Genomic DNA, 13,188 nt, shown 5'->3' on the forward strand with positions numbered 1-13,188 from the left:
AGTCCTAAAACAGTTAACACCCGCTGAAGACTGAGCCTCGTTTAAAGTCTCGCGAGAGCGCTTCTCTCTTTTCGGACTGCCACCTCCTCCAGGCCTCTGACGGTGATCAGCTGACCTGTCAAAATATTACGCAGCGTGTGCTGTGGTGTTGTGTTTGTTTGCGTCGCTTAACGACACGCCGAAGATATGGCAGCCAAAATGGAGCTCGCACCCCTCAGACCGTGGGACGACTTTTTCCCCGGAACGGACCGATTCGCCAAGCCCGAATTCGCAGACTTGGCTAAGTGGAACAACAGAGTGATCAACAATTTGATGTACTACCAGACGAATTACTTCGCCGTGGCTGTGGTGGTTTTCCTCATTGTAGGGTGAGTCTTGGGTTGACAGCAGGCTAACGCAGACAGGCCAGCATCTGCTGCTCTGAGCTTAATTCTCTTGCATACCTTTTATCCACACCCATTGTGACCACACAAGCTATTTTTGTTGCATTTAGCACTGTGTTGCTATGTTTACTAATGTTTAATACGGTGAAGCTCTTTTCTATCTTTACAGTCGTCAGATGGTCACTAGCCATATAGATGTTTTAACCTCTTTTGGCCTACAAGTCCTCTCTTTCCAACATTTAAAACATTCAGCGGAAGTAACTTTTTAGATGGCCTAAATGCTGAGCTGGTGCTTTATACTGTACGCATGTCGTACACATCCAGTAAAAACTTATGTAAAATTAACCTAATTTAAAAGTTATGCTAAATTTGACCATCGGGCGCCCAACATTGTTGCCGTTTCCTGCATACAAGCTGCTGCTTTGAATGCAGGATGATGTAGTGGAAATCGTGAGTCGACATCCTCTTGCAGGCCTTACCGCTTTTGGTGTACAGCAAAGTGGTAGTTATTAATTGTTGCCACCACCAGCAGGTTGTGCTGTTTAAAAGAATTTTAAATTAAATATATGAAATTTTGCATATACTCATTATGAGCATGGATGTCACTGTCATTTTTAGTTTTTAATTATTTCTTTGAACTGTTATTTTTATTTTATTTTTTTTAAGGATGGAGTAATGATGTATGCTGTACAATGATTCCAGTCTGGAAAAAGAACAGTTCAAATAAGTATGACTATGACTATCCAGAGTTGGGACCAGGAAGCAGAGTTGCAGTCTTACACGCCTCTCTGCAGCTTCTCTCCTCCTGCTACCCCCAAAACCCATCTCCATTGAGACTGTGTCAGCTCCCAAAAGACAAAAACAAACCAAAACCAGCAATAAACAACTTAAACATAAAAATCACAAAGAAAGAACAATACAGTATCCACATCTGAACCAAAGAGTAAAACAGTGAAATGTGGATTATTAAATATTAGGTCTCTCTCCTCCAAGTCTCTGTTAGTACATGACTTAATAATTGATCAACAAATCGATTTACTCTGCCTTACAGAAACCTGGTTGCAGCAGGATGAGTATGTTAGTTTAAATGAATCAACACCCCGAGTCATTCTAACTACCAGAAATCCCGAAGCACAGGCCGAGGGGGCGGTGTGGCAGCAATTTTCACACCAGCCTATTAATTAACGAAAGACCAAGACAGACTTTTAATTCATTTGAAAGCCTGATGCTCAGCCTTGTCCAACCCAGCTGTAAAACTCAGAAACCAGTCTTACTTGTTATCATCTATCGTCCACCTGGGCCTTACACAGAGTTTCTCTCTGATTTCTCAGACTTTTTATCTGATTTAGTGCTCAGCTCAGATAAAATAATTATTGTGGGTGATTTTAACATCCATGTAGATGCTAAAATGACAGCCTCAACATCGCATTTAATCTGTTATTAGACTCAATTGGCTTCTCTCAAAATGTAAAAGAACCCACCCACCACTTTAATCACACTCTAGATCTTGTTTTAACATATGGCATAGAAACTGAACATTTAACAGTGTTTCCTGAAAACCCTCTGCTGTCTGATCATTTCCTGATAACATTTACATTTACAATAATTGATTACACAGCAGTGGAGAGTAGACTTTACCAAAGTAGATGTCTTTCTGAAAGTGCTGTAACTAAGTTTAAGAATATAATCCACCCACTGTTATCATCTTCAATGCCCTGTACCAACATAGAGCAGAGCAGCTATCTGAACGCTACTCCAACAGAGAGGTTGATTATCTTGTTAATAATTTTACCTTCTCACTCGTGCACGACTCTGGATACTGTAGCTCCTGTGAAAACTAAGGCCTCAAATCCAAAGTCCCTGACTCCGTGGTATAATTCTCAAACACGTAGCCTAAAGCAGATAACTCGTAAGCTGGAGAGGAAATGGCGTGTCACAAATTTAGAGGATCATCATTTAGCCTGGAGAAATAGTTTGCTGCTTTATAAGAAAGCCCTCCATAAAAGCCAGAACATCTTACTATTCGTCACTGATTGAAGAAAATAAGAACAACCCCAGGTTTCTCTTCAGCACTGTAGCCAGGCTGACAAAAGTCAGAGCTCTACTGAGCCAACAATCCCTTTAACGTTAACTAGTAATGACTTCATGAACTTCTTCACAAATAAAATTTTTATCATTAGAGAAAAAATTACCAATAATCATCCCACAGATGTAATATCATCTACAGCTACTTTTAGTACCATCGATGTTAAGTTAGACTCTTTTCTCCAATTGATCTTTCTGAGTTAACTTCAATAATTAATTCCTCCAAACCATCAACGTGTCTTTTAGACCCCATTCCTACAAAACTGCTCAAAGAAGTCCTGCCATTAATTAATGCTTCAATCTTAAATATGATCAACCTATCTCTAATAATCGGCTATGTACCACAGGCCTTCAAGGTGGCTGTAGTTAAACCTTTATTTAAAAAGCCATCTCTAGACCCAGCTGTCCTAGCTAATTATAGGCCAATCTCCAACCTTCCTTTCATATCAAAAATCCTTGAAAGAGTAGTTGTCAAACAGCTAACTGATCATCTGCAGAGGAATGGCTTATTTGAAGCGTTTCAGTCAGGTTTCAGAGCTCATCACAGCACAGAAACAGCTTTAGTGAAGGTTACAAATGATCTTCTTATGGCCTCTGACAGTGGACTCATCTCTGTGCTTGTCCTGCTAGACCTCAGTGCAGCGTTTGATACTGTTGACCATAATATCCTATTAGAGCGATTAGAACATGCTGTAGGTATTACAGGTACTGCACTGCAGTGGTTTGTATCATATCTATCTAATAGACTCCAATTTGTACATGTAAATGGAGAGTCCTCTTCAGACACTAAGGTCAATTATGGTGTTCCACAGGGTTCAGTGCTAGGACCAATTCTATTTACATTATACATGCTTCCTTTAGGCAGCATCATTAGAAGACATAGCATAAATTTTCACTGCTATGCAGATGACACGCAGCTCTATCTATCCATGAAGCCAGGTAACACACACCAATTAGTTAAACTGCAGGAATGTCTTAAAGACATAAAGACCTGGATGGCCGCTAACTTTCTGCTTCTTAATTCAGATAAAACTGAGGTTATTGTACTCGGCCCTGAAAATCTTAGAAATATGGTATCTAAGCAGATTCTTACTCTGGATGGCATTACCTTGGCCTCCAGTAATGCTGTGAGAAACCTTGGAGTCATTTTTGACCAGGACATGTCCTTCAACGCACATATATTAAACAAATATGTAAGACTGCTTTCTTCCATTTGCAGCAACATCTCTAAAATTAGAAATATCCTGTCTCAGAGTGATGCTGAAAAACTAGTTCATGCATTTATTACTTCCAGGCTGGACTACTGTAATTCTTTATTATCAGGATGTCCTAAAACTCGCTGAAAAGCCTTCAGCTAATCCAAAATGCTGCAGCAAGAGTACTGACAGGGACTAGAAAGAGAGAGCATATTTCTCCTGTTTTGGCTTCCTTCATTGGCTTCCTGTTAAATCCAGAATTGAATTCAAAATCCTGCTCCTCACATACAAGGTCTTAAATAATCAGGCCCCATCTTATCTTAATGACCTTGTAGTACCATATCACCCTATTAGAGCACCCCGCTCTTGCACTGCAGGCCTACTTGTTGTTCCTAGAGTATTTAAAAGTAGAATGGGAGGCAGAGCCTTTAGTTTTCAGGCCCCTCTTCTGTGGAACCAACTTCCAGTTTGGATTCGGGAGACAGACACTATCTCTACTTTCAAGATTAGGCTTAAAACTTTCCTTTTGCTAAAGGATATAGTTAGGGCTGGACCAGGTGACCCTGAGTCCTCCCTTAGTTATGCTGCAATAGACGTGAGGCTGCCGGGATTCCCATGATGCATTGAGTTTTTCCTTCCAGTCACCTTTCTCACTCACTATGTGCTAATAGACCTCTCTGCATCGAATCATATCTGTTATTAATCTCTGTCTCTCTTCCACAGCATGTCTTTCATCCTGTTTTCCTTCTTTCACCCCAACCGGTCGCAGCAGATGGCCGCCTCCCTGAGCCTGGTTCTGCCGGAGGTTTCTTCCTGTTAAAGGGAGTTTTTCCTTCCCACTGTCGCCAAAGTGCTTGCTCATAGGGGGTCATATGATTGTTGGGTTTTCTCTGTATTTATTATTGTGCTATCTACTGTACAATATAAAAGCGCCTTGAGGCGACTTTTGTTGTGATTTGGCGCTATATAAATAAAATTGAATTGAATTGAATTGAAAATAAGTCACTACAAGCCCAGATTACCTTGACATTCATGCTAATGATGAGTGTATGTAAACTTCTGACCACAACTATATATGTAATGAAATTAATGCACAGCATTTCAGTTTCCTTTGTGTGTGTGTGTTCCAATATTTAGGTTCATGAATCCATTCGGCATGTTCCTGGGTGGAGCTGTGGTGACACTGGTCTTTGCAGGATCAGTCTGGGCAGGAGAAAATAAGGCCACTATCAAGAACTTCAAAAAGAAGAACCCCACTCTGTTTGTCTTTGGTGTCATGGTCACCAGCTACTTTCTGCTTTCACTCTGTGGTGGAGTCCTGGTCTTCATTTTTGGAATCACCTTTCCTTTGCTCTGTAAGTATATTACACAGGCATTTTCCATTCATTTTGATATGCACCATGTTGGATAATTTCTCAACACCAGCACAGCACTACAAGTACACTACTTTTTGATTATAGCTTCAGTTAATTATTATTTTTGTTTTAGCTTTGGGGTTAATTAGAAATAGTTTCATTAAACAGTTTGTCCAGCAGAATGTGCTCCAAATTCAGTGGTTACTAATACTTTCAGCGCATGTAGCAGAGAAAGCATCAGTATTGAAATCCAAAAGACTGACAAGTCACCTGCTTTTTGCTCCATGGGGCATTCTAAGAAAGGAAAGGAAGCGCATCCAGGATATACTGACTTGCCAATAACTTGTCGATCAAAAGGCGTTAATCGGTGAGCGCATGGTTTCACCTCACTTGTCACATGCAGTTTCAAAACAACAAGATTTCTATGGTGAAAATCCTCTTACGAATGTAAGGCTTAGAATCTCATGAATGAACACTAACATGTCTACTACTACTGTAAGGTAAAGAACCTACCATTGTAGACCATGTACACCCTTTCATTTAGGTGACTTGGCATCTAAATTCCCCAGATATCAATCCGGTTGAGTGTCTGTGGGATGTGCTGGACAATTAAGTCGAATCCATGAAGGCCCCACCTCACAACTTACAGGACTTAAAGGATCTGTTGCAAACACCTGGTGCCAGATACCATAACACACCTTCAGAGTTCTAGTAAAGTCAGGGCCTCAACAGATCAGCAAATGCAATATTAGCCAGGTGGTCATAATGTTATGCCTGACTGGTGTATATCTAAGAATATTTGTTAGTGTATCTACAACAGAAAAATTCTGGCTATTAGGAGTAGCTCTGATTGAAATCTGTATTCTCCCTTAAAATCTTCCCAATACAGATATTGTGAATGTCTTTCTAATATTAACCTGATCTTATCTGTTACACTGGTTACTCACTTTAAAAATAAAACACAGTATATCCTGTATATTATAATATTGGAATTAATTCAGATCTTAGTCATTTTATATTAAAAAAATGACTCATTCTATGATAATTAATATCATTAATAGAGCAGTTTTCCTCATAAAATCATTCCTTAGGGATTATAAAAGTATTCTGATTCTGATTAATCAAGCTTGGAATTTTCTTTGGTTCACTCACAGTTTCTTGACATTTGAAAGGGAAACATCTGCTAACTTTGTTACATTAAGAACCTTTGAAACTTCGCAACTTGTACAGACTTGAGACTGTTCCCTATAGTATATTGCTAACATCTGGCTAATGTTATGCAATGAAAACTGCCAGGGAGGCTGGCGATGAGTCACACTGAGATACATAACTGAGGATTTTGCTGAGAGTGAATAAGGTTTTCCAGGTACTCTCTCATTCTGACTCACTGAAGCATTTGAACAGTATGTGCAGAATTGCTGATGCGCATTTCCTGTTGACGCTGGTTGTAAAATAAAGTCAGTATTACAGGCTACTTCTCTCTAAATATTTTTAGACTCTGACCATCAGCAGAGTGGTTCAGATAATTGGTGGGTTAGGTTCCTCGAGCAAATGTAGCAGCTCTAACATTGTGGCAGACAGATGAGGCAGTTTGATTCTTCCCAGGAGGAGTGCCCACTGCTGCTTGTGTTGACTCGTTGCTATGGGTTGTTGACAGGACCACATTTACTAGCTGATGTCATGCATTCAGTATCTGTCTGACATGGAAATAAAAGATTTGCCTTTCCTAACACCTGCTTAATGTCTGCGTTTCAGCAGTATCACATTTTGTTTTGGCAATTTTCAACATGTGTTTCAGTAAAAACATTAACCTTGCTACACTTTAATGTATTCTATCCCCTCCTTACTGAAACAATATTGATAGGCTGCTCTTGTTTTTCCCGTAGTAATCTTGATCCATGCCTCTTTGAGACTTCGCAACATGAAAAACAGGCTGGAGAACAAGATTGAAGGTGTTGGGCTAAAGAAGACCCCCATGGGCATCATCATGGATCTCCTGGACCAACAAGAGGACAGAATTAATAAGATTCAGGATATTCTTGAGAGCAAACTGAAGGAGTAAGAGTGCAGCCAAGAGTGTGTCAAAAGAAATCAGTGTCATACAGTATGGATTAAAGTTTCTGTAGAATTGTCTGATGAATTCCAGTTTAAGCCCCTTATAATTGTAAAATTACTGTTTTTTTTTCCCTCCTCATTCCCACTTTTTTTTTTTTTTTTTTTTTTACCCATTTAAGTTTAATTTATGCTCTTACTTGTTTGTGTGAGTTCACAATATCTAAGGGGTAAAGGTGAATCATTTCATTATAACAGGGTTCGCACAATCATTGTATGGATTGGATGTTGGGATCAAAGTTTTTAGCATTCCTGTGTCAAAAGATGTCCACAGACAAGTAATTCCCCATCGTTGACAGTGCACTTTGTTCTACACAGTAATCAAGTATTTATTCAATCCAAATAAAATGGAATGTTTGAGCTGAATAAACAGTGATTAGATACCAGTTGTATTTGTTCTAAAAAAAAAAAAAATCATTTCTTTTCAGTTTGCTACCTCAAAATCACCACGTTTATCTTTATTCTCACCGAGTAGACCCAGATTACCAAAACGCACCGCTGCCACCAAGTGAACTGCTTATTAAACCGCAATAACTCCAATTTTGCCATTGCAGGAGCTTTATGAATGCTGAAAAAAAGTTTGCTTCTTGCATAGACATTGTTACATGTCCTAACTCAAAATAATAATGCAGTGTGGATATTCGATTTGTCACAAGATTTGTGCATACAGTTTCTGACTGTACAGGGTGGCCTGAGTGTATCCCCTCTGTTCACAGCTATGCAATACGGAAAAAAGAATGGCAAGTGCAGCTTTATCGTTTGAGTATATGTTATGTATATTTTTGTTATTTCTGATGTGTCATTATTTAGCATGCAGAAATCTATTTAAAATATAAATTTACAATTGACTTTTACCACATTTCCCTGTTCATTAGTCGACATCTCATGGAATTCTGAAAAAGCTACAATAATTATTTTATACTGATATTTATTATTTCCCACTTCTGTTCACAAATGCACACTGAATGCAGTTTGTACATGCTACCTACTCAAATGTCAGTTCGTTTTTAATTGATTTTGGATGCAGCATTATATGTGTGTGGGTGTGTTATATATGTTTTTTGGTGACATTTCCATTCTTGAAAAGCGATGAATGGAAAATAAAACTTGGCTGTCCTCTATAAAAATAAATGTAATTTGATTTACAGTACTGTGCAAAAGTCTCAAGCCATCGCTTGTATCTATATTTTTCTGGGAAAATATGAAGTGGGTGAAGCAATTTCGTGAAATGTGCAAACATCAAACAAATACAGCATATGAGGTAAAAACAGAGTCTCCATCTTTTCTTTTTTTCTTCATGCTGCCTGAACACAGGCAAAATGAAAGGTTTTTCATTAAGTAGTCTTCAGGAATAGATCTCCAGGCTTCTTGTGGGACATCCAAAGCTCTTCTTTGGATGTTGGTTGCCTTTTGTTCTGTTTTCTGTCAAGATGATCCCACATGGCTTCAGTAATGTTGAGGTCTGAGCTCTGGAGAGGCCAAATCGTGTCTGGTACTGATCCCCTGTGTGTTTTCCTATCAAGGTGTGTTTTTGCTACATTGGTAGTGTGTTTGGAAATATTGTTGTGATAAAATTAAGCTGTTGCCAATCAGATACTTTTCCACATGGTAATGTATAGTCGATCAAAACTTGACAGTACTGTATTCCTGCATTCAAAATGTAATCAAATTTGACAAGATCCCCAACATCACTGGCTGAAATGCAGCACTAAACCATGGCACCATGACTCTCCACCATGTTTTACAGATGGCTGTAGACAGTCATGGTTGTGCCCCCTCCCACCCCCATCCTGTAGACAGTGAAAGTGATTTGAAGCAAATTTCAAATTTGGATTCACTGCACAAGATGTTTTGCCACTGGTTTGTAGTCCAGTTCGCGTGTAATTTGGCATACCTCAGCCTTTTCTCCCTGTCTCCCTTATTTAAGGCTTCTTGACATCCACCCTTCCACTCAGAAGATTTCTGATGAGGCTTCAGCAAACAGCAGATGGATCAACTGAACGGCCACATGAATGTCTCAGTTCCTCTGTCAGGACTTGCCTCCGAATCTCTTAAGAACATGGATTCTGCATGCTGTTGTAGACAGTTTTTTTCAGCTTGCCACTTCTTCTTTCATTCTCTGCTTGCACAATTTTTAACCAAGTTATTGGTAAATGATAATAGACTGGTTCTTATATAGTGCTTTTCTACTCTGCAGGAGCATTCAAAGCACTTAATACAGTTTACTATTCATCATATTCATACAAACGTTTTTGCTATACCTAAGTTCACATTGACACTATGATGAACACAGTTGTGGTTCAGTATCCTCCCCAAGGACACTTTGTCATGCAGCCTGGAGGAGCCAGGGATTGAAGTACTGACCTTACAATTAATAGATTACCGGCTCAAACTGTGTTAATTTTGGCATTTTTGTTATATTCAAATAAATGACCTTTGCAAAGTACTTTATGTTGCAGACTTTGTTCCAGATAAGTCTAAAACAAAAAGTATACTGTAGGATTTTACTGAAAAAAGAGAGAAAAACGACTACTGAATAGCGGGTTAGTGGGGGGGAATAAAAGCTTTGCAGATTTATATATCATTTAAATAAACTGTCTGGGGGGCATGAATTTACTACACAGATTATATGGGTAATTTTTTTTTTCTATATCCAGCACTCATTTCAGGATGAAAAAATGATTCCCTCAGGATGGATGTGCGTTACAGCTAATGGCACCTCTACAATGACCAGTGATGTTAAATTAATTTAAAAAACATCCCCCAGCAAAGAAGGTTTATATTTTAATAGCAAAATGTTTAAGTCACATCAGTCAGACACGCTTGCTAATTCATTTTAAGCACAAAGATTAGAGAAATTGTTGTATATGTAGACTTCATGAACAAATACTGTGTGAATACACTTTTTTTTCTTAACCATGCACTGTGTTCAGAAACGCTTTACTGTAGAATTAATACACAATATTTGGCTGTAGTCAGTGTTTTTAATTGCTGTGACTTTCCCAAGACTAGATCACGTATTGAAATAAAACAGAACTAACCAGTATTTTTCTCTAGGTAATTAAAGTTCAGTAGCAATTTGTACTGTTCATTTGAAGTGACTAATACTGAGCATGTGTAATAAAAACAAATACTATGGTGAAGAAACAGCAGCGCCTTACAGGAGACTCGTTTCACTTGATTCCAGGGCTTTAGGGAGAGGCACCTGTAAGAAGCAAGGAAAAGAACAGCAGGTTTAGTTTGCTTTTTAGGACATGCTCTAAAAACACCTTTACAAAAAGAAAGTGTTATGATAAATGCTCTGTTTTGTGAGCTTGAACACTGTTCCACTTTTTGAGCAATTAAAAAATGTAATTTCAGGTAATACTGATTCTAAGGTACTCACTGATTTGAGATAAGCCACGTTGCTCTTTTTGATATCATTTAGGAGCTGATCACGAGGTGTGAGGTCAACCTTTGGAGGTAATCGTCTGCGAGGGACAGGTTTTAAAGACTTGATCACGTCAGTCAGGTTGGCTGTTTCATCTTCCTTCCCTGCACTGCCTGTATCCTTCACTTTGGGAGTCTTCCTCAGTTGAAAGCTTCCCCTTTCTGATCTTCTATCATCTCTTGGGTCCAGCTCGAATAAAGGATCACGTTTTTTTGGAGTTCTCCTCAGCTGGACATCCTTTAATGGGTTTGCTGGTTCATCGCTGGCTTGTTTGGGAATGCTTTTGTGTTTGATCTTTTTCTGGGGCTCTGGTTGTTCTGTCTGGTGTTGTGTTTGCACAACAGCATTCAGCTCTGATGAGGGTGGGACAAGTCCATGCTCCTGTAGGAATTCTATGGGTGGTATGTATCCCAGCATCTCAAGTAAACCAGGAGGCAGATTGAGACTGCTCTCATACATCTGCATGAGCTCCCTCTGCTGCTTTAGCTGTTGCTGCCTCTGCTCTTCCTTCCTCAGCTGCCTCTGACGGTCCAGATTCCTTGTTAAAATGTTGGTCACTACCATCCTGGGCCCTGGCTGTTCAAAGTGGTAGCCCATCTTCAGAAGAGTGTTGTTGGCCTTGAGCAAGCGAGAGATTTCCATCTCTGCGTGATGACCTAGCATATGCCTCTGGTTGTGAAAACGCAGCTCTGTGAGAGTCTCATTGAACTGGAGGCAGCGAATGATGGCAACGATGCCTTTTCCAGTTATGAAGTTTGACTCAATGTTTAAAGTCGTAATGCTGCGATTCTCTCGTAGCATGTTGGCTAGATTGAAAGCAATATTTTCATCGACACCAGTGTTGGCTAAACTGAATGTTTTCACATATTTATTCTTCTTCAGGGCGTTGACATAGTCCACGAGCATCTCTTTGGGAATGTTTTCTATATTGTTGAGGTTTACCTCAGTGATAGAGGGGTTGTTTTTGCGGATCTTATCAAGTGTCGACTCCAAGTTTGTATCATTTCCTGAAGGTCTTGATGTAATTTTTATATTATTGAGTGAAAGCTTCGGAATTTTCAGTTTACCTATTTTTCTCTCTTCTTTCTCTGGAAGCTTCTCATTGGGTTCAACTGTTTCTGGCTCCTCTGGAGCCTCTTGGGGAGGCAAACATTTTGTACTTTTATTTCCTTCTTTCTCTTCGGTGTTGTGTTTCAGAGCTAAGGTCTCAGTAGTCTCCGTTGTGCCTGAAAAAGGCTGACTGTCAGTTGTATTTTTTCCTGGTGCTTTTTCTGTGATATCAAGAGGCTCTGCGTGTTCACCTACATTTTCAGGTTCGACTTCAGCAAGTTGCTTCGCCTCTTTCTCTTTTCCCACATCTATTATTTTGTCCTTTTCAGCCCTCTCATCCACTTCTTCAACAATTTCCTCAATAATCTCCTCTATAATTTCCTCTCCATTTTCACAATCTGCAGCTTCTTCTTCAATGACTTCCTCTATCACTTCATACACCTCATATTTGCCACATCCTGTGTTTTCTTCTTTTTCTTTCTTTTCAGATTCCTCCCTCAAGGTTTTCTAAACAGTACATTAGGACATTAAGATTAGAACTATGACATTAACGATATGTACCAAAAACTGAATTGTACATGAACCTTTGCTAGTGTTATCTCTTACCTCACTGGGCAGGAGAGTAGCAGGCACTCTTTCTTCTTCGAGCATACGTTTAGACTCTTTCTCCCAGTAGAGGTAATCAACTAGGGATCTGTGGTCAAACGTTCCTGTCGGAGGTTTTTCTGTCTGGTCCTTCTGTCTCTGTCCTACTGGTACACTCTCATCTGGTGCAATAATAACATCCATCTCACTCTGAAGCTCCTTAAGCTCCTCAGGCGAAAGCATTGCAAGGATTTCATCCTCATCAATGTCCTCTTCATTGAGATCCTCAAGGTCTCTGCCGTTAGACATATTTGCACTAAAGTTTTAAAGTTGTGTTTTCTTGTCGATATCAAGGCAAAAGACAACTTTTTATCCAATCTCTGACTCAACACAGAGCAAACTGGGAAGCCTCTGACTTTGACTTTAGCTAGAAACAGTTTGATCCTGCCTCACGGACTAAAATAAACCCTGTGAACTACATGGAAGATATTTACGGTACCAACAGAGGAAAGACATGCTAACATTCTTTTTTCAGACCCTTCTGCCAGCTGCCCTGGTCATCAGAATCTTTTGAGATGACAGTTGCTTCAGGCAAAAGGAAAACGCTGGATTGACTGCAGCAGGTGGGATGTTTTTACAGGCCCAGCGGGAGGGTTAACATGTCCCATGCAAACAGAGCTCCTCCCAGAGTTACACAACAAACCATGAGCCAAAAGAGTTAGCTTGTTTTCAGGGGTTAGTTATCACAATCACTTTAGGCCTTGTATACTCCTAACCCACAGTTAGCTAGTATATTTTTCTATACGTTTTGGCCTTTCATCCACACATAAACATAAAAACTCCTTCCAGAGTGAAGATTTGCAGTTATCTTCTTTATTGAGGAGACCTTTGTTGTTTGTACACTTTTGAATGGGCAGTTTTTCTATTGTATGGAAAAACTTGTTTCTCCCAATCAAGAAAATGTTGGGTTAATATCTTTAAATATCAGCTTT

At 39.4% G+C, this 13,188-nt stretch overlaps 2 protein-coding genes across 2 annotated transcripts; one reads left to right on the plus strand and one right to left on the minus strand.

The window, feature by feature from the left end:
* The first annotated feature begins 93 nt into the window (after window positions 1-93).
* Window positions 94-8,281, plus strand: LOC116310943 (PRA1 family protein 3). The gene is made up of 3 exons (XM_031727900.2): window positions 94-368; window positions 4,802-5,019; window positions 6,906-8,281. The coding sequence occupies exons 1-3, from the start codon at window positions 187-189 to the stop codon at window positions 7,079-7,081; spliced, it is 576 nt and encodes a 191-aa protein (XP_031583760.1). The 5' UTR covers window positions 94-186; the 3' UTR covers window positions 7,082-8,281.
* Window positions 7,513-13,009, minus strand: lmod3 (leiomodin 3 (fetal)). Its single transcript, XM_031727823.2, has 3 exons — window positions 12,218-13,009; window positions 10,517-12,118; window positions 7,513-10,336 (listed from the first exon to the last, which is right to left on the minus strand). Exons 1-3 carry the CDS (start codon window positions 12,503-12,505, stop codon window positions 10,289-10,291), a joined length of 1,938 nt encoding a protein of 645 aa, XP_031583683.2. The 5' UTR covers window positions 12,506-13,009; the 3' UTR covers window positions 7,513-10,288.
* Window positions 13,010-13,188: the final 179 nt, after the last annotated feature.

This window comes from Oreochromis aureus, linkage group 20, assembly GCF_013358895.1.
Source record: "Oreochromis aureus strain Israel breed Guangdong linkage group 20, ZZ_aureus, whole genome shotgun sequence".
Classification (NCBI taxonomy): domain Eukaryota; kingdom Metazoa; phylum Chordata; class Actinopteri; order Cichliformes; family Cichlidae; genus Oreochromis; species Oreochromis aureus.